The sequence below is a fragment of the Mytilus trossulus genome, chromosome 6 (assembly GCF_036588685.1).
Source record: "Mytilus trossulus isolate FHL-02 chromosome 6, PNRI_Mtr1.1.1.hap1, whole genome shotgun sequence".
Classification (NCBI taxonomy): Eukaryota; Metazoa; Mollusca; class Bivalvia; order Mytilida; family Mytilidae; genus Mytilus; species Mytilus trossulus.
The window spans coordinates 54,447,665-54,475,577 of NC_086378.1; the positions used below are offsets into that span (position 1 = coordinate 54,447,665).

Consider the following 27,913-nt stretch of genomic DNA (forward strand, 5'->3'; position numbering starts at 1 on the left):
ATTGAAAAGGGCTTAACTCATCAGATGAACAAAAATAAAATGCATATTGCCAAATTTGGTTTTAAATTGAAATCATATTTTCGGGTTACCGTTTTGTTGTCAACTAACCATCTCTGTCATAAGAGAAAATCCAAGCCCTGTGGTCTTAGACATAAAAGATTGTTCTGTATATTTCAAGGAAAGTATTGCAAGAAATCAGAAAATGTCAGAATCACAGATTTAAAGACGAGTAATTATCTTAAGATTTTATTCTCTTTACATATCAGTTACATCTTTGTAACAAGTTGGCAAGAAAAGTGAGAAAAGTAAAAACAATACATCACAATACATAGAATGATATATGTTAAAATACCCTCTGGCCATGTTAGTCTTGTAGGGTTTTTAATTTTAGTTTAATTCTTGTGTATAATTCGGAGTTTAGTATGACGTCCATTATCACTGAACTAGTATACATATCTTTTAGGGTCCAGCTGAAGGACGACTCCGGGTGCGGGAGTTTCTCGCTCCATTGAAGACTCATTGGTGGCCTTCAGCTGTTGTCTGCTCTATGGTTGGGTTTTTGTCGCTTTGACAGAATTGGACCTCATTCATATCAAATGTAATCATAATAAACAAACATATCATAAAGACATATAATGCTGATTTAACCCTTTCAAATCTTGTGTTTCTAATGAAGCTGCAAAAACAGTAGAAAACAATATTGTTTCGTCTGTCATTTCATTTAATCCAATATGAGACTATAAGTACATAAAAATAGTGTTTAATATCATATGAAACAATTATATCTTTAAAAGTTTTTAAAAAGAGTTCTGTCAAAACAATATTGCAGCTAACGTGTTGAGGTACAACGTATGTTCATAAAGTAGATTGGATTTCGGATGCTGGTTGACAGCCCCTTTTCAATTGTTTACTTTAACCACCATGACCCCTTGGCATTGACTAGCATATAACACAACAGTTGCTGTTTTGCGTTGTGGTAGAAGGCGCAGTATCTGCATGAACAGTTTTACTGGCATCCACATTCAGTTCAGACGTGGTCTCGTCGGCTTGTTTATTACTGCCACCTGGCGGGCTATCGTCTGCAGGTTTATTACCGCCACCAACATCACCATCATTAGCCAGTCGTTTGATAAGTGACATGAACATCTCCGTTACATTTTCGTTCGTTTTTGCGCTTGTTTCTGTGTGGAGTAAATTTTCCTTCTCTGCAAAATTCTAAAAAAAAAATAGCTTGATTTAAACCTAACATTATGAGATTGTTTAAATAGTGATACGTATATTAAGAGTTCAGAATTTGTTGGAAGAAACAATTTTAGTAGAATCAAACTTTTCTAGCAAGGCATTAGCACTTAAGATTGAGAATGAAAATGGGGAATGTGTCAAATTAAACTCATCATAGATACCAGGACTAAATTTTGTATATACGCCAGACGCGCGTTTCATCTACAAAAGACTCATCAGTGACGCTCGAATCCAAAATCCAAAAAAAAGTTAAAAAGGCCAAACAAAGTACTAAGTTGAAGAGACAACAACCCGACCATAGAACAGATAACAGCAGAAGGTCACCAACAGGTCTTCAATTCAGCGAGAAATTCCCGCTTCCGGAGGCTTCCTTCAGCTGGCCCCTAAACAATATATATACTAGTTCAGTGTTAATGAACGCTATACTAAGCACCTTGCACATTTCAAACTTTCCATGACAAGACAACGTTTATTACTTGATAATACTTTTTGCCATGGCGTTGTCCGTTTGTCGTTTGACTAATGAGTTTGAATATCACTATGGTATATTCCGCCTTTGTTTTAATATAAAATTTCAAGTGTAGTAAACGAAAAGCACCGTTATCATATTGTTTCCCCCGCAAAAGTCATATTGTAAAAACGTGTATTCGAAAAAATAAACACTAACTTTTAAGTTAGTACAAATAAATACAAGATGTTGACTCAACTATCCATATACCACGATTTATGTTTTTATACCTAGTGCAAAAAATTTGGGAAAGCACATCGGTATCACTTAATTTATATAAAACAACGAGATGAGGCATGATTGTCAAATTGCCAATGCAACAGTAATCTTGTGACGTGGATTCCAGCAATTAAAGGTCACTTTAAGGCCTTCAACAACGAGCAAAACACAAAAAAGAAAATCATACAGCAGATAACAACAACCACTCAATTATAGGCACCGGACTTGGTACAGGCACATACACGTGGACTGGTTTAACATGTTCATGAGCTCTCAACCCTCTCCAAACCTTCCGTACTGGTGTAAGAGCAAAATGTAAAAATCGGTTGGACTGACTTGACTCTAAATTATGTTTGAACTTTCAGAATGATTTTTAATGGCGTTATAAAGAAATGAGTAAAAGAAAACAAGATAAAAGTATCAAGTTTAAAACGTCTTATTTCATGAGTATTTACATGTACATTTATACATTGTTTACTAAATGTATTCCTATTTTGTATTAATATAGTACACTGCAATCTTAAAATTGTCTTTTATTTATATTTTTCTTAAATTTCGGTCAAAACATTACCGCGTATGAATTAATTATTTGTACCCTGCCTACCCTTCTGGCGCGCCTAAGACCGCTCAAATTGTTGGTGGGGTTCGTGTTGCACAATCTTTTATTTTCTAAATTGTGTTTTGCGTACTATTGTTTTTTTCTGTTGTTGTTGTTTTTTTCAGTTTATGTTGGTCTCATGAGTTTGAATGTGACTTTGGCATTTTTGCCTATCGTTTGTAGACTAAGAGAAAAAGTATCAAATTAACTCTTTAAATTTAATGTGCGTTTCTGAATTGAACTTAATAAGCGTCTTGTGTCAATTGTATGTTAGGCCTATTTGAAAAAGGTATTTTTTATATAGACAAATATAAATATAATAAGACATGCAGGTAGATCCAAATTATCTTGATAAAGCTTAAATCACAGCTTTCAAATATTCGGCTTTGAGCGTTCCTGATGAAGTTCAATCCAGAAAACCTCTTCGGATACATGGTATTTAGAAGTATTGCCATTTTGGATTTTCACTTTACCTACATACTCTAAGATAAATCCAAACATTAGGTAATATGTATATGTCTTCTGTCGATTACTTGCAGATGCGTGTCTGAGAAAGTGCACTTATGGATGAGGAAGCGGACATGGACAAAGGTCTCCAGAAATCCATGTCCATGGACTCGTTAAAAATAATTAAAATGGGACTTGATCAAATATTAGTAAATTTGAGGAAGTAAGAAAAAGGTTTGAACCAATATATATACCTCGACGTCCACTTTGTTTATTTCACGTTCCATGTCAGATTTGTTTCCTACTAGAAATGCAAAGGCCTTCGCAATCCCGAAGGTGTATGTTCTCCATCGCTTTAATATATCGCTCGCTGTCTCTAAAGATTCCTGAAAGAGGAACAATTGGTTTGAACAAAACTGGTGTTAATGCCATAGAGTATGAAATGTCAACTTTGGTTAGATTAGGAATTACTTTCATCCATGGCGTCAATTATTTCTGATCATATGAGGCTTCTTTTCACCAGCCTGTTATATTACACTGAAAACACATTTTTTTTCTCAAAGGGTATTTTATTGTAAACTAAATAAACCACTTTTTTTTATAAATGGTTTTGTTATAAATTAGACGTTAGTTCTTCAAATTCGTCCATTTGTTTTCATGTCGGGGCCTTTATAGCCCAACTCTACGGTATGGGTGTTTCACATTGACAAAAACCTTACCGTGACCTTTATTTTTTTTTACCTACAACTATTCACATCTCCTTATTGTTAATTGGTTCCATTTTTTTTTTTCTACTTTTTTAAAATATTTTGACGATAATGATCCTAAATTTGTGTATTTGGACTTCTTGTTGAAGCTAAAATTGGTCGAGTATTGGAGCGTGTGACTGTCATTTAAATCGAACTAAAGTTTGAAATAGGATGTAAGAAATTAACTGATCATCTCTGAGAGATGAATGGGTTTAGATTTGGTGACAGGACTTCTTAAATGAATAAAATAATAGCAGAACTCACTTGTTTTGATATATCATAGACGATAATAGTTGCATCCATTTCTTCATAGTAATTGATAGAATAGCCCTCGTACTTTCTATCTCCATCTGTGTCTGTCTGAAATATCATTTTTGTTCATTTTTAATAAATTGTATAACGGTGAAGATGTTATTGTGCCTATAAACCAACTCTCCATCCAAGTCATAATTTGTATAAGCAAACCATCATTATATGTCAAAGTACGGTCTTCAACATGGTGTCTTTGTTCATATTTTGACTATTTTATTTATTGTGTCTGTTTAGTTTTAACGCATCATTGTAAATATAACGGAATTTGATGAGACGGTCATCAAAGTGAGAGGGTTACCGCTATAAAACAAGGTTTAATCCACCATTTTCTACATTTGAAAATGCCTGTACCAAGTCAGGAATATGACAGTTCTTGTCCATTCGTTTTTTATGTGTTTTTTGTTATTTGATTTTGCCATGTGATTATGGACTTTCCGAATTGATTTTCCTCTGAGTTTAGTATTTTTGTGATTTTACTTTTCACAACAAACAACAAGCTATAAAGGGCCCCACAAATTACTAGCGTAAATCCATTCAAACAGGAAAACCAACTGAGTGTCTTATCTATATAAAAAAAGAGAGCAACGAGAAACTCTAATGAATCACACGAACAAACGAAAACTATACTGAAAATCAGATTTCTGACTTAGTGCAGGTGCAAACACATGCAGCGGTTTTAATAAGTATCAACATTCACCCTTATCTGAAACAATAGTGTAAACTGTAAAGTAATTACTTCAAAGTATGATGATTGAAATTTTGATGCCTTTATCTAATATTAATATTTAATTCATTGAAAGTTGACCGTTTCTGTAAGGTGAATTTTAATTTCAATGAAAGTAATCTCTTATATCAATATATAATTTGTAAAATATAAATTTTAATCCTTGGATTTCAGAAAAACAAATTACTGGAATGTTTACTCATTTTTTTTCATAGATACAAATATTCGGTTAGGGTGTTAAACTTCTTGTAGCGTTATATTAAAAAACGAAATATCACATCCAGATTTTTTTGGGTGATGTTGTTTATAGAGCCCGTAAAATTACATACGATCTCTTTAACTTTGAAGTAACTTAATGGTTATCAATGTTAAACTTTCCAGTTAGAAAGGGGTTAAGCGCTCATTATCATGTTTAACACCGTTTAATTCTTCTTACTTATGCCCCATGACAAGAGCCTACTTAAGTCCTAGAGCGGAAAGTCAAATGACCAAAAATAATATAGTGCATTGACTTTTATGGTTGAAATTTAAAAAAAGAAATGCCCAGCGTGTTTATAACCAAAAAAGGCAACAGCAACTGAATATAAATAAATGCAAACATTTCATACTTACAAGCTGTAGACGAATTTCTTTTCCATTTACTTCAACAGTATGTGACTTCTGTAAAGTTACAAAACAAAACAACATTATATATTTAGTCTTCTATTAAATCCAGTTTGCTTTCATGAATTCAAACTTTGCATATATTTTATTTCGAAATTAAAATAATCATGGAAACATGTGTTTTCATATTTTATAAAGCAAATCTATTTAAATAAGGCCTCTTTATTCATTCATTTTGTAATTTACTAGTAAGATCGTTTGAATAGCCTATGCAATAATAAATTCCGTTCCGTCTCTCACTTAAACAAAATGACAATGGTTCTTTTTTATGTTGACATGTTAATAGTGACATAATATTGGCATAGCACATGTCTACATAATTATAATATGTCATGACGAAAACTATGCATGTACTGTGAGCAATGCGACATTGCTTACACGACGAAAATATATAAAAATAATCATAAATATAATTAAAAAACCAAGTGTTCACAGATGAATTCATCGGTCTTTCCACCCGAAAAGATCGTTAACTTTTTGATATAAAAATAATAAAATTCGCTTTAAAATGTCATTTACAGCGTTAAATGATAGCATATTGTACGCTGGTTTAAAAAAATATATGGTTTCTAGAAAACTAATCGATAAGGGAGATCATTTGTTACTTCTGTTTTGAAAAATGTCACTTCCGGTATTTTTTGACAGTTTACTTTACCCAGAATCCCAAAATATAGGGTTTCTTTTAACTTATACATTTCAAAAGTACAAAAAAAAATAGCTACTTCCGTTATCTTATCATGTATATATTACAGTAAAAAGGTCAAATTGAGAATTACACGTAATCACTAAACAATTCAGCAAATACCTGTAACTACTAGTCGAATTAGACAGTGATAACATGTATTTACTAATTGTCTCAGTAAGTACAGGTAATCACTGATTTTGTTAGTATTTTACAGCTATTACTTACTTGATATTTTTGTTTCAAAGTTAGAGACATAATTTAAGAAACCAAACAAGAAAGCAAAGGACTGGGATTGGAGAGCTAATTTGTGGGTTAAAAAACAAAGGCATTTTAAGACTGCATGCTCTTAAACTTTAGTTAGGGTTTTGAAACTGGAAAATGGTTGTTTTTTTTTTTTAATTTTATAATAATAAAACAGTAAATGGGCTATGTCGCTGATTTCGGTATAATTTTGCATATGCCTTGGGGTGGTTTAGTTTTACATGTAACTGAAAATCGAAAAAAACATATTGTTGATACTTTAATTTCCGTGTAAATGATTATATTAAACAATTAAGTGGTCACCGACTTCGTTTTTTGTGTGTGTATTAACCAATACATTGTAGGTACTGAAAACGTTAAAAATTGACGTTTTACGGTATATAATGCCCCAGTCCCACTAGACCACGATCGCACCACGATCAATGCGATCTTAAATAAATTTAGATGGTGGTGAGGTCGCGGTATGAGCGGCATGAAAGTGTAAATTTTCGTTGCTTTCACGATGCTACTACGTCCTCATTACGCTTCTACAACGATCCCGCTACGATTATACCACGTTCTCAAATGCGCTTATTCTGTGACCTCACTGCGCTTATCAAGATCTTTCTACGCTCTTCACTTTCTCACTACGACCATACCACGAGTTATCCGATTGCAACACGAACTTACTGCGATTATAGCACGTTCTGACCACGATTATACTACGTTCATACCGCGATCTTACTACGTTCTCAGCAATAACGTCAACATCGTGTTCCATATCAATACAGTTCCATTCCTTCTATTTCTGATTAATACGTAGATTTCTCGGAAACAATACAGTCATGCCACCAAAATCTACTGGAACACGCGGGCGTGGTGGTAGGGATTGATGTAGAGGCAGAGAAAGCAAAGTCATGAATCCTGATCAAGCAGAGATGTCGGACCGACCAATCCAACCTAAATTACAACCTATTGCTGGTCCATAAAGCTCAAATGACGATATTTTAGTGAACAATAGCAGAGATGACACAGATGTGTCAATAGATATAGGAAGATGTGGTATGAGTGCCAATGAGACAACTCTATATCCAAGTATAAAGTTAACCATTATAGGCCAAGGTACGTCCTCCGTTATTTTAATTGATGGAGTGTTGTCTCATTGGCACTCACACCACATCTTCCTATATCTATTTATTATTATTCTACATCATGGAAACTGAAATGTTTGTACCAAGGATACATTGTATATATTTTTGGAGAATTTGGAAATATGATGATTTAAAGTAAAATTTCAGACTGTATGATATTATATATATATATATATATACAACTCGTCTTAAACATCAACCCAACAATGTTAGATCTGTAAATTTGCTTTCGCAAATTTTTGGTTCTTCCCTCGCCGGGATTCGAACCCATGCTACTGTGATATCGTGACACCAAATCGCCTGCACTGCAGCCGTCCAGCTAGACCACACGACCACCTGGGCTCTACTTGGTCGTGTGGTCTAGCGGGACGGCTGCAGTGCAGGCGATTTGGTGTCACGATATCACAGTAGCATGGGTTCGAATCCCGGCGAGGGAAGAACCAAAAATTTGCGAAAGCAAATTTACAGATCTAACATTGTTGGGTTGATGTTTAAGACGAGTTGTATATACATTATGTACACAGCCATGTATCACCATCATTGATGCTGATCGGATGGATACATCTGTTGTAGAGTTGTCACTGACTCAGACGTACTTATATATACATAATCTGATAAACACATTACATCCTTCGATAAAATTTACCATCGAATCTAGCGAACATAGACTGCCATTTCTAGATATTTTAATATTAAAGAATGGAACAACCTTAACCACAGATATATATTATAAGAAGACGGACACCCACCAATACCTGAATTTTCATTCATGTCATCCTTCACATACGAAAAGAAACATCCCGTTTTGTCTTGCACGACGTGTATGTACAATTGTAAGTGATGAGTTCACGAAGGAATTACGTTTGAATGAACTAAAGGTATTTTTGAAAGAACAAAACTATCCAAACCCACTAATAGAAAAGGGAATAGAAAAGGCAAAAGCGATACCAATGACGGAACTCAGGTCCACAGCACGTAAAGAGAGTAATACAGAACTTATCCCGTTTGTAAGCACTCATAACCCGTACAATCCGGACATATTTAACGTCATAAAAGCAAATTTGCCGGTTTTACAAAAAACGAAAAAATTAAAAAAGCTTTTCCCTACAGAAAAATTGGGAGCGTAGCTATAATCCGACACCCCTATATTCCGACAGTCAAGTAGTCCGACAGTCCGATAGTCCGACGGTCCGATATTCCGACAGTCCATTAATCCGACAGTCCGATGGTCCGACACGAAGCTCTTATGCTGAGGGGAGGGGAGCTTGATTTCTGCTGCAAAAGATAAAGATATCGTCCTATATAAATTGAATGCATTTTTGTAACTTCATTGGGGTGTAAAAGCGTTGACTGAAGTACATTTTGTTTGAAGCGCGGAATCTTCGCTCTCATCCCATATATCTCATATTAGGTCACTAAATAAAGGCAACAGTAGTATACCGCTGTTCAAAACTCATAAATCCATGGACAAAAAACAAAATCGGGGTAACAAACCAAAACCGAGCGAAACGCATTAAATATAAGAGGAGAACAACGACGCAACACCGAAACGCAACACACGCAGAACTAGTAATATTGAAGGATTATAATTATTTGTCTCTGACAGATGTTTTGACGATCTAGACTGCCTATACAACTCATGCACGGTCCGTAAAATGTTTTTGCTTACACTCTAAGTTGTAATCGGCCTTGTCTGGCTATACAGTCCATACACGGTCCGTTTCCAATGTTCAACAAGTGGAAGTTTTTACCAACCTTGACTTGCTTTGTAGTATGATATTAGATTATAATAAAAAATAAAGTTAAATAAGTAAAGAATGTATCATAGATGAAAACAATAATTTTCAAATATTTTTATTTGTTAATTGTTCTATTAAAGGTAGAAAAATAGTGAAAGTATTACTATGCCCCATTTATGGTTTTATGTTTTCTGGTCTGTGTGAGTGTTCGTCCGTCTGTTCGTTTCTCCGTCCCGCCAAGTTTAAGTTTTGGTTAAAAGTTTAGTCGAGGTAGTTTTTGATGAAATCCTATCAACTTAAAACTTATGAAACATGTTCTTTATGATAGCCTTTTAGGATCTTTCTAAATTTTGTTTTTGCATTCAATTTATTTTAGATTTAAGCTTTTTAAAATAAAAAAAAAACACAAGGTGAAGGAGAATATTGTGAAAGGTTAAATAACTTTTAAATTTTAAAACAACTGCAAAAGACACAATTATTAACGACATAAAGCATAGGTAATGACTGTTAATCAGCAGTGCGTGTGTTTGACACCAAAGCTGTCAAGTGAAGCCATTCACTGAAATGAGTCAGGTAATTTGAGTTTACGCAGCTAGTTGAACTCCTTGTCCAAGGAGAACTACGAATTTCCCGGCATTGCAATCATTTATGAAATCAGTCTGAAGGCTTTGAATCTAGTGAAATCGGGTCATTTTCAGTTTTCCCGGGTTATTTTTTTTTCTCAGGTCACACCCGCAGGGTGCGGGTTAGGTTTCAGGTATGAAGACAGTCTTAAACTGATCGATTTGATTTGCGTAAAAAAATAAATTACAATCGTTCCATGTCTTTATAGACATGTTTTTCAGAGGCAAGTGACTGTGTGTCGGACTATCGGGCTGTCGGATCAAAGGACTGTCGGTCTGTCGGATTATAGGACTGTCGGATTATGGGACTGTCGGATTATGGGTCTGACCCCGAAAAATTCCTGAAAAGTAAAAGACAGCCTTTAAATCTTAAAAAGATTTTAACAAGGGCTAAGTGTTATGACCCAAATGGAATACAGTACAACGTTTCAAAATGTAATGACCCTAGATGTGGTCTTTGTGAATATATGACAACCGGCCCGCAAATAACATTGAAAAACGGCCAAACCATAGTTCCAAATGCAGACATGAATTGCAAAACGGTAAACCTAATTTACTGTATTGTATGCAGCACTTGCAAGGAATGGTACATCGGACAGACTGGTAATTCAATTTGTCAAAGAGTTCGTGTTCACAGACAACAGATACGAGACCCATCCACACGAATGCAAGATGTAAGCGAACATTTCGAAACGTGCAGTAGTGGAAAATTTGCCGTATATCCGTTCTTTCAAATGAACGAACCGAACAAATATAAAAGACTGGCAAAGGAAGCACACTTTATAAAGGACTTTCAGCCAAAACTAAACGGATCTACGTAAATACGTGGATTTATCTCCCCTTATCGTTATTGTAACGTAATATACGTTACCAACGGCAGTGTCGTCAAGGACATTGTTAAAACGTCGCCTGAAGATTGACAGAAGGCATGAAAGCGCAAGTGACAATATTTTAACGAACTGATATTATTTGATGTGAAATGTAGTTTGCAAATTTAAAATTGTTATTATATATATATATGTATATATATGTGACTGTATCTTACATTAATTTGTAGGATCCTTTACTATAGATAATTTAGATGATCTGTAAGAATAACATCTTCATGCCTTGTATATCATGTACTGTAGCACGACGCTAGATTAAAACTGACGTGGAAAGGTAACACTAGGCCACCGAAAGCTTCATTTTTATGAAGCCCAGGTGGTCGTGTGGTCAAACGCGCCGGTTACAGTGCAGGCGATTTGGTGTCACGATATCTCAGTAGCATGGGTTCGAAACCCGGCGAGGGAAGAACCAAGAATTTGCGAAAGCAAATTTACAGATCCAACGTTGTTGGGTTGATGTAAAGACGAGTTGTATATATATATATATATAAAAATAAGCGATATCTTTGGAAACAAAAAGTCAGCGCAAGAAAACAATTTAGCAATAGTAAAATAAATCAAAACAAAACCACGGAAAAAGTGTGAAGACCTTAATTGATATAAGATCTCGTGCAAATGGAATTGATTTCGTGTCATAGGTTAGAATATAAGTTAATATTCGATTTTACCTATTTAAGAAAGATTTGAATCAATCAATCAAAGGTTATATCTTTGTTTCACTTCAATGTTGGCATTCTCTTCTTTTAATAACCGAACACGCATTAATAAGGTGTAATTCATCTCGAGCTAAAGGGTTAAATCGAGGTTCACATGAAAACTGATTCAATGAGATAAAATAATTCACTTTAAGTGAGTTATTCCTCGTTGATGTTTCGTAGCTTCTTTTGATAACATTGAACCATTCCAGCTGCTAAAAGCGAATTATTATTTCACTATATCACTTTCATTGTTGATTGAACAATACAAATTATATTTTAATTGTTGTATGTTTCTGGTAGCTATTGCCTCTTCAAACCTCTACATGAAAAAGAAGTTATGGTATCAAACAAAAAGTTTGTTTTTTTCCCTTTTTCATTTGGGAATTTGTTTAGGGGAGCAACTTTCTGTCATCGTCGTAATTCTAAATCCCAATTTATCAATTAACTTTTTTATTATTTACGTTTATTTATTTATACTTACAGCACCTATACGTTGTGTAGGAATATGTTCTTCTGTGAAAGTATCCCCCTAAAAGAAAGCAATGACCGAATTGATAAACATTATTTGGATACACGTTGTAGTCGTAATGGTCGAACGAATATATTATTTTTTGGGGTTTTTGTCTTTGTAGAACGATAGTGTAAACTTAATTTTGTACATGCGCATTTTTTTACAGTAGTAATGTTTTGAGGGTCCTTTAAAGCTTGCTGTTCGGTGTGAGCCAAGGCTCCGTGATGAAGACCGGACCTTGACCTAAAATGGTTAACTTTTACAAATTGTGACTTGGATGTAGAGTTGTCTCTATGGCACTCAAACCACATCTTCTTAGATCGATCTATTAAGTTAATACAAATTGACAAATTAGAAACCTCAACGAAGAAAAATTATGGTATTTAAACCTGAATTGAACGTCAAGAAAGTCAATAACAGCAATGTGAAATAACAAAAATATCATTGAACATATTGTTTTCAATCTTAAGTTAAGCAAGCCTTATCAAAAGTTGTATAATAGCTTATACATGTTATAGATAATTGTACATTGTTACTGTCGAAAAAAATACAATTTCATATACATAATACAGATAATATATGCATAGCATTTATTTCAAGAGATGGTATGTCGTAGTACCGATCAAAATATCGCATTTAAAAGATATAAAGATAAAATTCTATCATAAGAACAGTTATGCATACATTTTCCCAAAACTAGTAAATATATGTAGTTTCAAAAAACACTTCTGATCTTATGAATTGAATTATCTTTTACTCTCAAGACATTGGCAGGTATGTGGACTATCTACATCATCTCCTGTTCTTGTGGAAATCCGTATACCAATGCCATTCTTTTCAAGTTTATCTTTAATCGGTTTTCAATGTTCTAACTGTTATATCAATACTTTCTTTTATATAAAATTTAAATGTTTCATCTCTCTTGAAGTTCTTTGTTTTGTTTTTTCACGATTTTAAGATATTCTAATAAATGTTTTACTCACAACAAAGCGATTGACCAAGCTTGTTTTCCCACATCCTGACGATCCTGCCACTAGTATTGATAATTTATTGCTGAAATAATACAAAATATCAATACATGGAAATGAACTTATGTGGGAAAGATCTCATCGCCCCGTGCTCCTACATAAATGTAAACACTTAACAGTGACCAAGTGGAATATTTTTACTGTTATCTTTTATTGTTAGTTTCATTTTCTAGTGCTTGATTGATACTTGTGCATTGAGACTTCCTGATGTTTTTTTTCAATAAAATTCAGAATGGAAATGAGGAATGTGTCAAAGAGACGACAACCCGACCATAGAAAAAATAACATCAGAAGGCCACCAACAGGTCTTCAATGTAGCGAGAAATTCCTGCACCCGGAGGCGTCCTTCAACTGGCCCCTAAACAAATATATAATAGTTCAGTGATAATGAACGCCATACTAATTTCCAAATTGTAAACAAGAAACTAAAATTAAAAAAATACAAGACTAACAAAGGTCAGAGGCTCCTGACTTGGGACAGGCGCAAAAATGCGGCGGGGTTAAACATGTTTATGAGATCTCAACCCTCCCCCTATACTTCTAGCAAATGTAGAAAAGTAAATACATAACAATACGAACATTTGAAATTCAATTCAAGAGAAGTCCGAGTCTGATGTAAATAGAATAGTTAGTTATATACACTAACATGATGAAAACTTTTTTTTTTTATTTTTTTTTAATTCTTCGCTTATTAAATTATAAACTACTGAAATATCTACCGCTTCTCATATTTCAAACCTTTTTTTACATAGAAGAATCTTTTTATCTCCAGAAAAGTAAAAACATTCAGTGGTTCAATAAATTCCACAACGATTTGCCATACTAAACAGTTATATTTACCAAATATCGGTCATTGATAATCTGTATTCGTAGGATGTAGTCCATTCTCATAGATCAAATTATTTTGGCAAACGCAGCAACATATTATAAGAAAATTTAAATATTAATAGTTTATAATTAATAGTTCAAACTTTCGATTATTTTTTTTTTAAATTAATAAATAGGGAATAAATTCCACAACGGCTGGCAATAGATCTGAGACGTATGGACTGTGTTTCCCTCGGTTTCAGTTGGATTTGTTTTCTATCAATCGATTTTTAACTTTTGAAAACCGGTATACTACTATTGTCTTTTTTAAGTTCACTGTTGAACACAATTATAGCAAATCATGTATTCGTTGTTCAGCAATTCAACACAGCCACTTCAAATGCAACAAATACATGTATCTTCGCTTCTCAGTTTCAAAATAAATAATTTTTCAAAATACTAGTTTTGATAGGGGATTAATGAAGGAATCGAACTAGAGGCTCCGAAGAGACCGTGTCGCTCACCTTGGTCACAAAATTGTGTTTTGGTGATTGTGATGTGTTTGTACATCTTACTTTACTGAACATTCTTGCTGCTTACAATTATTTCTATCTATATTGAACTTGGCCTAAAAGTTTCAGTCGAAAATGTTAGTTAAAATTTACAAATTTTATGAAAATTGTAAAAAATGGACTATAAAGGACAATAACTCCTTATGGGGTCAATTGACCATTTTGGGCATGTTGACTTATTTGTAGATCTTACTTTGCTGAACATTATTGATGTTTACAGTTTATCTCTATCTATAATAATATTCAAGATAATAACCAAAAACTGCAAAATTTCCCTAAAATTACCAATTCAGGGGCAGCAACCCAACAACGGGTTGTCCGATTCATCTGAAAATTTATGGGCAGATAGATCTTGATCTGATAAACAATTTTACCCCATGTTAGATTTGCTCTAAATGCTTTGGTTTTTGAGTTATAAGCAAAAAACTGCATTTTACCCCTTTGTTCTTTTTTTAGCCATGGCGGCCATCTTGGTTGGTTGGTCGGGTCACGCCACACATTTTTTAAACAAGATACCCCAATGATGATTGTGGCCAAGTTTGTTTTAATTTGGCCTGGTAGTTTCAGAGGAGAAGATTTTTGTAAAAGATTACTAAGATTTACGAAAAATGGTTAAAAATTGACTATAAAGGACAATAACTCCTAAAGGGGTCAACTGACCATTTTAATTATGTTGACGTATTTGCAGATCTTACTTTGCTGAACATTATTGCTGTTTACAGTTTATCTTTATCTATAATAATATTCAAGATAATAACCAAAAACAGCCAAATTTCCCTAAAGTTACCAATTCAGGGGCAGCAACCCAACAACGGGTTGTCCGATTCATCTGAAAATTTCAGGGCAGATAGATCTTGACCTGATAAACAATTTTTCACTGTCAGATTTGCTCTAAATGCTTCGGTTTTTGAGTTATAAGCCAAAAACTGCATTTTACCCCTATGATCTATTTTTAGCCATGGCGGCCATCTTGGTTGGTTGGCCGGGTCACGCAGCACATTTTAAAACTAGATACCCCAATGATGATTGTGGCCAAGTTTGTTTTAATTTGGCTTGGTAGTTTCAGTGGAGAAGATTTTTGTAAAAGATTACTAAGATTTACGAAAAATGGTTAAAAATTGACTATAAAGGGCAATAACTCCTAAAGGGGTCATCTGACCATTTTAATTATGTTGACGTATTTGCAGATCTTACTTAGCTGAACATTATTGCTGTTTACAGTTTATCTTTATCTATAATAATATTCAAGATAATAACCAAAAACTGCGGACTGTGTTTCCCTCGGTTTCAGTTGGATTTGTTTTCTATCAATCGATTTTTAACTTTTGAAAACCGGTATACTACTATTGTCTTTTTTAAGTTCACTGTTGAACACAATTATAGCAAATCATGTATTCGTTGTTCAGCAATTCAACACAGCCACTTCAAATGCAACAAATACATGTATCTTCGCTTCTCAGTTTCAAAATAAATAATTTTTCAAAATACTAGTTTTGATAGGGGATTAATGAAGGAATCGAACTAGAGGCTCCGAAGAGACCGTGTCGCTCACCTTGGTCACAAAATTGTGTTTTGGTGATTGTGATGTGTTTGTACATCTTACTTTACTGAACATTCTTGCTGCTTACAATTATTTCTATCTATATTGAACTTGGCCTAAAAGTTTCAGTCGAAAATGTTAGTTAAAATTTACAAATTTTATGAAAATTGTAAAAAATGGACTATAAAGGACAATAACTCCTTATGGGGTCAATTGACCATTTTGGGCATGTTGACTTATTTGTAGATCTTACTTTGCTGAACATTATTGATGTTTACAGTTTATCTCTATCTATAATAATATTCAAGATAATAACCAAAAACTGCAAAATTTCCCTAAAATTACCAATTCAGGGGCAGCAACCCAACAACGGGTTGTCCGATTCATCTGAAAATTTCAGGGCAGATAGATCTTGACCTGATAAACAATTTTCACTGTCAGATTTGCTCTAAATGCTTTGGTTTTTGAGTTATAAGCCAAAAACTGCATTTTACCCCTATGTTCTATTTTTAGCCATGGCGGCCATCTTGGTTGGTTGGCCGGGTCACGCAACACATTTTAAAACTAGATACCCTAATGATGATTGTGGCCAAGTTTGTTTTAATTTGGCTTGGTAGTTTCAGAGGAGAAGATTTTTGTAAAAGATTACTAAGATTTACGAAAAATGGTTAAAAATTGACTATAAAGGGCAATAACTCCTAAAGGGGTCAACTGACCATTTTAATTATGTTGACGTATTTGCAGATCTTACTTAGCTGAACATTATTGCTGTTTACAGTTTATCTTTATCTATAATAATATTCAAGATAATAACCAAAAACTGCGGACTGTGTTTCCCTCGGTTTCAGTTGGATTTGTTTTCTATCAATCGATTTTTAACTTTTGAAAACCGGTATACTACTATTGTCTTTTTTAAGTTCACTGTTGAACACAATTATAGCAAATCATGTATTCGTTGTTCAGCAATTCAACACAGCCACTTCAAATGCAACAAATACATGTATCTTCGCTTCTCAGTTTCAAAATAAATAATTTTTCAAAATACTAGTTTTGATAGGGGATTAATGAAGGAATCGAACTAGAGGCTCCGAAGAGACCGTGTCGCTCACCTTGGTCACAAAATTGTGTTTTGGTGATTGTGATGTGTTTGTACATCTTACTTTACTGAACATTCTTGCTGCTTACAATTATTTCTATCTATATTGAACTTGGCCTAAAAGTTTCAGTCGAAAATGTTAGTTAAAATTTACAAATTTTATGAAAATTGTAAAAAATGGACTATAAAGGACAATAACTCCTTATGGGGTCAATTGACCATTTTGGGCATGTTGACTTATTTGTAGATCTTACTTTGCTGAACATTATTGATGTTTACAGTTTATCTCTATCTATAATAATATTCAAGATAATAACCAAAAACTGCAAAATTTCCCTAAAATTACCAATTCAGGGGCAGCAACCCAACAACGGGTTGTCCGATTCATCTGAAAATTTCAGGGCAGATAGATCTTGACCTGATAAACAATTTTCACTGTCAGATTTGCTCTAAATGCTTTGGTTTTTGAGTTATAAGCCAAAAACTGCATTTTACCCCTATGTTCTATTTTTAGCCATGGCGGCCATCTTGGTTGGTTGGCCGGGTCACGCAACACATTTTAAAACTAGATACCCCAATGATGATTGTGGCCAAGTTTGTTTTAATTTGGCTTGGTAGTTTCAGAGGAGAAGATTTTTGTAAAAGATTACTAAGATTTACGAAAAATGGTTAAAAATTGACTATAAAGGGCAATAACTCCTAAAGGGGTCAACTGACCATTTTAATTATGTTCACGTATTTGCAGATCTTACTTAGCTGAACATTATTGCTGTTTACAGTTTATCTTTATCTATAATAATATTCAAGATAATAACCAAAAACTGCGGACTGTGTTTCCCTCGGTTTCAGTTGGATTTGTTTTCTATCAATCGATTTTTAACTTTTGAAAACCGGTATACTACTATTGTCTTTTTTAAGTTCACTGTTGAACACAATTATAGCAAATCATGTATTCGTTGTTCAGCAATTCAACACAGCCACTTCAAATGCAACAAATACATGTATCTTCGCTTCTCAGTTTCAAAATAAATAATTTTTCAAAATACTAGTTTTGATAGGGGATTAATGAAGGAATCGAACTAGAGGCTCCGAAGAGACCGTGTCGCTCACCTTGGTCACAAAATTGTGTTTTGGTGATTGTGATGTGTTTGTACATCTTACTTTACTGAACATTCTTGCTGCTTACAATTATTTTATCTATATTGAACTTGGCCTAAAAGTTTCAGTCGAAAATGTTAGTTAAAATTTACAAATTTTATGAAAATTGTAAAAAATGGACTATAAAGGACAATAACTCCTTATGGGGTCAATTGACCATTTTGGGCATGTTGACTTATTTGTAGATCTTACTTTGCTGAACATTATTGATGTTTACAGTTTATCTCTATCTATAATAATATTCAAGATAATAACCAAAAACTGCAAAATTTCCCTAAAATTACCAATTCAGGGGCAGCAACCCAACAACGGGTTGTCCGATTCATCTGAAAATTTATGGGCAGATAGATCTTGATCTGATAAACAATTTTACCCCCATGTTAGATTTGCTCTAAATGCTTCGGTTTTTGAGTTATAAGCAAAAAACTGCATTTTACCCCTATGTTCTTTTTTTAGCCATGGCGGCCATCTTGGTTGGTTGGCCGGGTCACGCCACACATTTTTTAAACAAGATACCCCAATGATGATTGTGGCCAAGTTTGTTTTAATTTGGCCTGGTAGTTTCAGAGGAGAAGATTTTTGTAAAAGATTACTAAGATTTACGAAAAATGGTTAAAAATTGACTATAAAGGACAATAACTCCTAAAGGGGTTAACTGACCATTTTAATGATGTTGACGTATTTGCAGATCTTACTTTGCTGAACATTATTGCTGTTTACAGTTTATCTTTATCTATAATAATATTCAAGATAATAACCAAAAACAGCCAAATTTCCCTAAAGTTACCAATTCAGGGGCAGCAACCCAACAACGGGTTGTCCGATTCATCTGAAAATTTCAGGGCAGATAGATCTTGACCTGATAAACAATTTTTCACATGTCAGATTTGCTCTAAATTCTTTGGTTTTTGAGTTATAAGCCAAAAACTGCATTTTACCCCTATGTTCTATTTTTAGCCATGGCGGCCATCTTGGTTGGTTGGCCGGGTCACGCAAAACATTTTAAAACAAGATACCCCAATGATGATTGTGGCCAAGTTTGTTTTAATTTGGCTTGGTAGTTTCAGAGGAGAAGATTTTTGTAAAAGATTACTAAGATTTACGAAAAATGGTAAAAAATTTACTATAAAGGGCAATTACTCCTAAAGGGGTCAACTGACCATTTTAATTATGTTGACGTATTTGCAGATCTTACTTAGCTGAACATTATTGCTGTTTACAGTTTATCTTTATCTATAATAATATTCAAGATAATAACCAAAAACTGCAAAATTTCCCTAAAATTACCAATTCAGGGGCAGCAACCCAACAACGGGTTGTCCGATTTATCTGAAAATTTCAGGGCAGATAGATCTTGACCTGATAAACAATTTTACCCCATGTCAGATTTGCTCTTAATTCTTTAGTTTTTGAGTTATAAGCCAAAAACTGCATTTTACCCCTATGTTCTATTTTTAGTCATGGCGGCCATCTTGGTTGGTTGGCCGGGTCACGCAGCACATTTTAAAACTAGATACCCCAATGATGATTGTGGCCAAGTTTGTTTTAATTTGGCTTGGTAGTTTCAGAGGAGAAGATTTTTGTAAAAGATTACTAAGATTTACGAAAAATGGTTAACAATTGACTATAAAGGGCAATAACTCCTAAAGGGGTCAACTGACCATTTTAATTATGTTGACGTATTTGCAGATCTTACTTTGCTGAACATTATTGCTGTTTACAGTTTATCTTTATCTATAATAATATTCAAGATACACAGTACTTGCAACCTTAGGCGTTACTATTTCAGCGATCAATCAGCGGTCATCGATCAGTCACCGATCACTCAAGTTCGCGTCAAACTCACGTCAGCAATCCGTCAGACTTATTGTAAAAGTAATTGACTGATCGGACTGATCGGACGGATAGAACTGATCGACCTTGATGACGGATTGACCTGTAATACGTCACATGATAAAATAATACAAATTACGAAATGTTAGTTTCGTTTAGTTTAATTAAAATGGCGACTAGTGAAAATCGAACGTTCAATGATCATGATGATACATTTTACTTTAATAATAATAATTTAGCAAAGTTTTATTGAAAAGAAATGAACAGATAAAAAGTAATATAAATATTTTTATTAAAGAATGGTATTTTTGTTTTATTTAGGTTATATATTTTCTAACCCGGCGGGTTCTAAAACGGTGTCTACATCGCGATTTTTATTTTTTTATTTTCCAAACATACTCGGGAAAAGCAAGGAGTTGTATAGTTAGAACAAGGATTTGTATAGCTATACAAATCCTTGTTTTCATCATAAAATTCTTTAAAAAAATCTAATCATAATCAAGGACTTTCTATATATATATATATTCCTGTCACAATCGAAGCCTATAAAATTTTAATAAAAAGAGGAATAATTTTTGATATTTTAAACAACACGGAATAAAATTTAAGTAAGATTTATATGAGACTCTTAATTTCGTGAAAAAAACCTATTCTTATGAAAAGTACAACAATCCAATTATCAATCTTTTTTTGTAAAATGAAGAAATATTTGCATTTTAGACAACGCTTACAAAAATTAAATATTTGTTTCCTTAAAGTAGGCATATTTTATGAAGAACAGCCAATCCTGATGTACAAAAAGTAATGAAATGATATGACGGTTACTAATGTGTATCAAAGTAAATCAATAACTGCATTCTTATTCCACAAAAATAAAAGTTTAAGTATTTTAATTCTCATTATATTTCAATTCTGATTAGAAGACTTGTCTCAAGATGGTAAAAATAACTGATTTCAAATAAAATAGCATAATTTTTTAATAAAAAGAAGACTAATTTAGTTATTTTAAATAACGCGAATAAAATTGAAGTATGATTTCTCTGACACTCTTTTAATTTCATGAAAAGAAACCTATTCTAAACTATAAAAAGTTCAAAAATCCAATGGCGGTCACTTATTTTTAATAAAATGAAGAAATATTTGCATTTTAGGCAACACGTACAAAAATTAAATATTTTTTTCTTAACATAGGCATCTTTTATGAAAAATAGCCAATCCTTATGTACAAAAAGTACTGAAATGATATGACGGTTAATAATGTGTAACAAAATAAATCATTAACCATGTAACCGCATTCTTATTCCACAAAAATAAAAGTTTAAGTATTTTAATTCTCATTATATCTCAATTCTGATAAGAAGGCTTGTCTCAAGATGGTAAAAATAACTGATTTCAAATAAAATATCATCATTTCTTAGAAAAAGAAGACTAATTTTGGTTATTTTAAACAATGCAAATAAAATTTAAGTATGATTTCTCTGACACTCTTTTGATTTCATGAAAAAAAAACTATTCTAAACTATAAAAAGTACAAAAAATCCAATGGCGGTCAATAATTTTAAGAAAAATGAAGAAATATTTGCATTATAGGCAACACGTACAAAAATTAAATATCTTTTTCCTTAAAGTAAGCATATTTTATGAAGATCAGCTGATCTTGATGTACAAAAAGTACTGAAATCAAATGACGGTTAATAATTTGTATCAAAATAAATCAACAACTGCATTCTTATTCAACAAAAATAAAGTTTAAGTATTTAAATTCTCAGGATATCTCAATTCTGATTAGATGAATTGTCTCAAGATGGTAAAAATTACTGATTTCAATTAAAATAACATCATTTTTAATAAATAGAAGACTAATTTTGGTTATTTTAAACAATGCGAATAAAATTTTCTCTGACACTCTTTTGATTTCATGAAAAAAACTATTCTAAACTATAAAAAGTACAAAAAATCCAATGGCGGTCAATAATTTTTAGTAAAATGAAGAAATATTTGCATTAAAGGCAACGCGTACAAAAATTAAATATCTTTTTCCTGAAAGTTAGCATATTTTATGAAGATCAGCTGATCTTGATTTACAAAAAGTACTGAAATCATATGACGGTTAATAATTTGTATCAAAATAAATCAACAACTGCATTCTTATTCAACAAAAATAAAGTTTAAGTATTTAAATTCTCAGGATATCTCAATTCTGATTAGATGAATTGTCTCAAGATGGTAAACATTACTGATTTCAATTAAAATAACATCATTTTTAATAAATAGAAGACTAATTTTGGTTATTTTAAACAATGCGAATAAAATTTTCTCTGACACTCTTTTGATTTCATGAAAAAAACTATTCTAAACTATAAAAAGTACAAAAAATCCAATGGCGGTCAATAATTTTTAGTAAAATGAAGAAATATTTGCATTAAAGGCAACGCGTACAAAAATTAAATATCTTTTTCCTGAAAGTTAGCATATTTTATGAAGATCAGCTGATCTTGATGTACAAAAAGTGCTGAAATCATATGACGGTTAATAATTTGTATCAAAATAAATCAACAACTGCATTCTAATTCAACAAAAATAAAAGTTTAAGTATTTGAATTCTCAGTATATCTCAATTCTGATTAGATGGATTGTCTCAAGATGGTAAAAATGACTGATTTCAATTAAAATAAGATAATTTTTAATAAATAGAAGACAAATTTTGGTTATTTTAAACAATGCGAATAAAATTTTAGTATGAATTCTCTGACATTCTTTTGATTTCATGAAAAAAAACTATTCTAAACTATAAAAAGTACAAAAATCCAATGGCGGTCAATAATTTTAAGAAAAATTAAGAAATATTTGCATTTTAGGCAACACGTTCAAAAATTTAAAATCTTTTTCCTTAAAGTAAGCATATTTTATGAAAAACAGCCAATCCTGATGTTCAAAAAGTACTGAAAAGATATGAGGTTACTTATGTGTATCAAAATAAATCAATAACTACATTCTTTTTCAACAAAATTAAAGGTTAAGTATTTAAATTCTCAGTATATCTCAATTCTGATTAAATGACTTGTCTCAAGATGGTAAAAATGACTGATTTCAAATAAAATAGCATCATTTTTAATAAAAAAAAGACTAATTTTGGTTATTTTAAACAACATGAATAGAATTTTAGTATGATTTCTTTGACACACTTTTAATTTCATGAAAAAAAAACTTTTCTAATCTATAAAAAGTACAAAAATCCAATGGCACTCAATAATTTTTAGTAAAATGAAGAAATATTTGCATTTATGAAGAACAGCCAATCCTGATGTTCAAAAAGTACTGAAATGATATGACGGTTATTAATGTGTGTCAAAATAAATCAACAACTGCATTCTTATTCAACAAATATAAAAGTTTAAGTATTTAAATTCTCATTATATCTCAATTCTGATTAGAAGACTTTCTCAAGATGGTAAAAATAACTGATTTCAAATAAAATAGCATCATTTCTAATAAAAAGAAGACTAATTTTGGTTATTTTTATTTGGCGATTGATAATTTGTATCAAAATAAAGTAATATCTGCATTGCTATTCACAAAAATAAAAGTTAAAGATTCTAAATCTTATTGTATCTAGTTCTAATTAAAAGGCTTTGGATGTTTTAAATAATGCGAATAAATTTTGTATGATTTCTCTGACAATTTTATGAACAAACCAGTAATTTTAACCTATATACAGTAATAAAAATCAAATTTTGGTTAATAATTTTCATTCAAATGAAGAAATGATTGCATTCTGATTCAACAAAATTCAAGATAAACAGATACTTATTCTTCAAATATTCAAATTTTATAAAAAAAATTGTCATAAAAAGGAATTTATAGCAACTGATTGAAATTGAAGTTACAATATTTTCAAATATGAGAAGAAAATTTGCATTTTACACAACGCATTCAAAACATATTTTATGAAAAACAGACAATCATGATGTACAAAAAGTACCAAAAAAATATGGCGGTTAATAATTTGTATTAAAATAAAGTAATATCTGCATTCCTATTTCACCAAAAAAAAACTTGAAGTATTCTAAATCTTAGTGTATCTAAATTCTAATTAAACATGTTAAAAGACTTGTATTGAGATGTGAAAAATAACTGATTTCAAATAAAATAATATCATTTTCAATAAAAAGAAAAACAATTTTGAATATTTTAAATAATGCGAATAAACTTTGTATGATTTCTCTGACATTCTTTTAACTTTATAAACAAACTATTAATTTTAAACAATATACAGTGAAAAAATCAAATTGTGGTCAATAATTTCCATTCAAATGAAGAAATGATTGCATTCTGGTTCAACAAAATTAAAAGTAAATAGATACTTCTTCTTCAAATATTCAAATTTTATACAAAATATGTCAATAAAAAGGAATTTATAGCAACTGATTGAAATTGAAGTTACAATATTTTCAAATATGAGAAGAACAATTTGCATTTTACGCAACGCGTACAAAAATTTAATATATTTTTGCCTAAAGTAAACGTAATGTATGAAGAATAACCAATCCTGATGAATAAAAAGTACTGAAATCATATGTCGATTGATAATTTTTATCAAAATATTAAATAACTGCATTCTTCTTCCACAAAATAATAGTTTAAGTATTTTAATTCTTATTTTATCTCAATTCTAATGAAAATATTTATCTGGAGTTGTTGGAAATAAGTGATTTCAAATGAAACAAAGTCATTTTTTAAATAAATATTTTTTTAGTAGTTTTAAACAATGCGGATAAAATGTAAATATGATTTATCTGAAATTCTTTTAATTTTATGAAAAACGACCTTTTCTAAACTACAAAAAGTTCAAAACTTCAATGGCGGATTATCGGCATTTTCGTAGGTAGAAGTTCGTGTTAAAACTGTGACATGTTATGTATTATATATGTTTCTTATGTTTTCAATATTTAATACAAAACTATTAATCAACAGAAACAATTTAACGCTTTAATTAAGCATCTAATATAACTGTCATACTATTTATACTTTTTTTATTGCAACCAAATTAACGTGTAAATTATGGTGTCTTCGTCGAGGTCCGCGTTCATGGATCGTAAACACTGTTGAATTCGGTTTACATAAGAATTTGAAATATATACGTATCCGTCCGATCCGTGCATAAATTTTATTTACTGATCGATCGATGACTGTTGTCACGGTAACTCCCACATAGGTTATTTGACATATCTGACGGATCCTATTGGTCACCGATCACCGATCAGTCATCGATCAGTCAAACATCCGTCACCGATCATTCACCGATCAGTCAAGTTCACGTCAAACAGTAACGCCTAAGGTTGCAAGTACTGAAATAACCAAAACAGCCAAATTTCCCTAAAATTACCAATTCAGGGGCAGCAACCCAACAACGGGTTGTCCGATTTATCTGAAAATTTCAGGGCAGATAGATCTTGACCTGATAAACAATTTTTCACATGTCAGATTTGCTCTAAATTCTTTGGTTTTTGAGTTATAAGCCAAAAACTGCATTTTACACCTATGTTCTATTTTTAGCCATGGCGGCCATCTTGGTTGGTTGGCCGGGTCACGCCACACATTTTAAAACTAGATACCCCAATGATGATTGTGGCCAAGTTTGTTTTAATTTGGCTTGGTAGTTTCAGAGGAGAAGATTTTTGTAAAAGATTACTAAGATTTACGAAAAATGGTTAAAAATTAACTATAAAGGGCAATAACTCCTAAAGGGGTCAACTGACCATTTTAATTATGTTGCCGTATTTGCAGATCTTACTTAGCTAAACATTATTGCTGTTTACAGTTTATCTTTATCTATAATAATATTCAAGATAATAACCAAAAACAGCCAAATTTCCCTAAAATTACCAATTCAGGGGCAGCAACCCAACAACGGGTTGTCCGATTTATCTGAAAATTTCAGGGCAGATAGATCTTGACCTGATAAACAATTTTTCACTGTCAGATTTGCTCTTAATTTTTTGGTTTTTGAGTTATAAGCCAAAAACTGCATTTTACCCCTATGTTCTATTTTTAGCCATGGCGGCCATCTTGGTTGGTTGGCCGGGTCACGTAACACATTTTAAAACTAGATACCCCAATGATGATTGTGGCCAAGTTTGTTTTAATTTGGCTTGATAGTTTCAGAGGAGAAGATTTTTGTAAAAGATTACTAAGATTTACGAAAAATGGTTAAAAATTGACTATAAAGGGCAATAACTCCTAAAGGGGTCAACTGACCATTTTGATTATGTTGACTTATTTGTTTTCGAGATATTAACTATTGGAAGTTTGTCGGGAAAATTTTCTCACTTGACTTTTGATAGCTTTATCATTTACAATGGGCAATTTGTTTTAAGGCATTCAAAGGATTAAACCAAGGATTCCGAAAATCTGACAAAAATCTCAAAACATGATAGGCGAATTTCTTAAGTGCTACATTTATTTGCTTATTTATATCAATTTTTTATTTTTTGTAGATTGCATTATTGCTTTAAAAACAACTATAAGAACTGAGTATGGCATTTTTTTTAACAGCACCACTCCTCGTTATCGAAATCAATAGACGTAAAACCTAATTTGTACGATTGATCAACGTGTTTGTTTTCTTTATGAAGCGAAGCGGAATTCAAGTTGAACTTTCTGACAGACAAAAAAAGAAAATTATTTCGGTGTTCTTTAATTTCACTTACATATATATCGATAATTATCTGTCACATAAAACCCTTCGTCACAGATATATCATTGAATTCGAGAATGAGAACTCTTTTAAAACTTTGATAAATTAGTAAAAATCACAGTTATACGGACTTTTTTCTAAACGCCTTCAGATAATTGGATGATTTTTTACATGTGAGTTAACCAAGATGAATTACAGGTAAAGTATAAGTTTTGTTTAGCTCGGCTGCTTTTTGACGAAATTATGGGCTATGGACTTTGAAAAAATGTGGAAAATCACAGTTATACTGACTTTTTTTCCAAATACTTTCAGATATTGGGCCATTCGTGTTGCTTTGACACATCTAGTTTTTACCTTGATAGCGACACGAATGCCCAGTCTCAAAAAGTTGAAAAATCTGCAATTTCAATAACACATTTGGACTCAAACATAATGGTAGTCTCACATATCAAAAATCAGCTCAAAATCTGGAGGCGTATATATAAATGTCCATATAACTGGGATTTCCAACAATTTTCAATGTTGTAGACCCTTAGTTTTGGCAAAGATTAGCGGAGCGGAACGAAACTTAAACTTGATCTTTAACTCATCTTGGTTAGCTCACATACCAAAAATCAGCCCAATATCTGAAAGCATTTGGAAAAAAGTCAGTATAACTGTGGTTTTCCACAATTTATCAAAGTCCATAGCCCATGACTTCGTCAAAAATAAGCCGAGCGATCTTTATCAGATGTAGCATTTGATATTTTTTTTCTGTCTCTAGTATAAGCTAATCTGAGACTAACATAGTAGTCTCAGAGCTACTGCAGTCTTGAAAAATTCTGAGAATCACACTTTTATTAAACACATGTTCACGACGGATCCTTTTTACAATCAGGTAAAATGTAATTTATGGTTAATTCGGATCAATACATATGAATTACTTATAGTCATGAACTGACCCTAGACTAAGATAAAATGTTAAACATACATTTTAAAATTGCTACCCAATTATAAAAAGATAAATTAATAAATGAAGACTTTGCCAAAATAAAACGATATTATACATAATCAGTAAAATCTATTTAAAATTACCTTTTCTTCCGTTTATTATGAAAAGCCATTTAACTATATACGGTTAATATCTAGGTTGTTTAGATCAGTAACCATGCGTGCATCGATCGGTTTTGCTTTGCTCCACCTAGTT

The 27,913-nt window shown here is 32.1% G+C and overlaps 1 protein-coding gene across 1 annotated transcript; it reads right to left on the reverse strand.

Moving 5' to 3' along the window:
* Positions 1-368: 368 nt before the first annotated feature.
* LOC134723551 (ras-related protein Rab-1B-like) lies at positions 369-27,913 on the reverse strand. The gene is made up of 7 exons (XM_063587133.1): positions 27,802-27,913; positions 12,980-13,049; positions 11,967-12,014; positions 5,412-5,459; positions 4,028-4,123; positions 3,269-3,400; positions 369-1,215 (listed from the first exon to the last, which is right to left on the reverse strand). Exons 1-7 carry the CDS (start codon positions 27,828-27,830, stop codon positions 940-942), a joined length of 699 nt encoding a protein of 232 aa, XP_063443203.1. The 5' UTR covers positions 27,831-27,913; the 3' UTR covers positions 369-939.

Coding starts and splice junctions, on each gene's coding strand:
- LOC134723551 (XM_063587133.1), bottom strand. CDS start 27,830: ATGGCTTTTCATAATAAACGGAAGAAAAG. Junction 5,460..11,966: donor CTACACAACGTATAGGTGCT/GTAAGTATAAAT, acceptor GTAACTTTACAG/AAGTCACATACTGTTGAAGT. Junction 1,216..3,268: donor TAAACAAAGTGGACGTCGAG/GTATATATATTG, acceptor TTTTTTTTTTAG/AATTTTGCAGAGAAGGAAAA.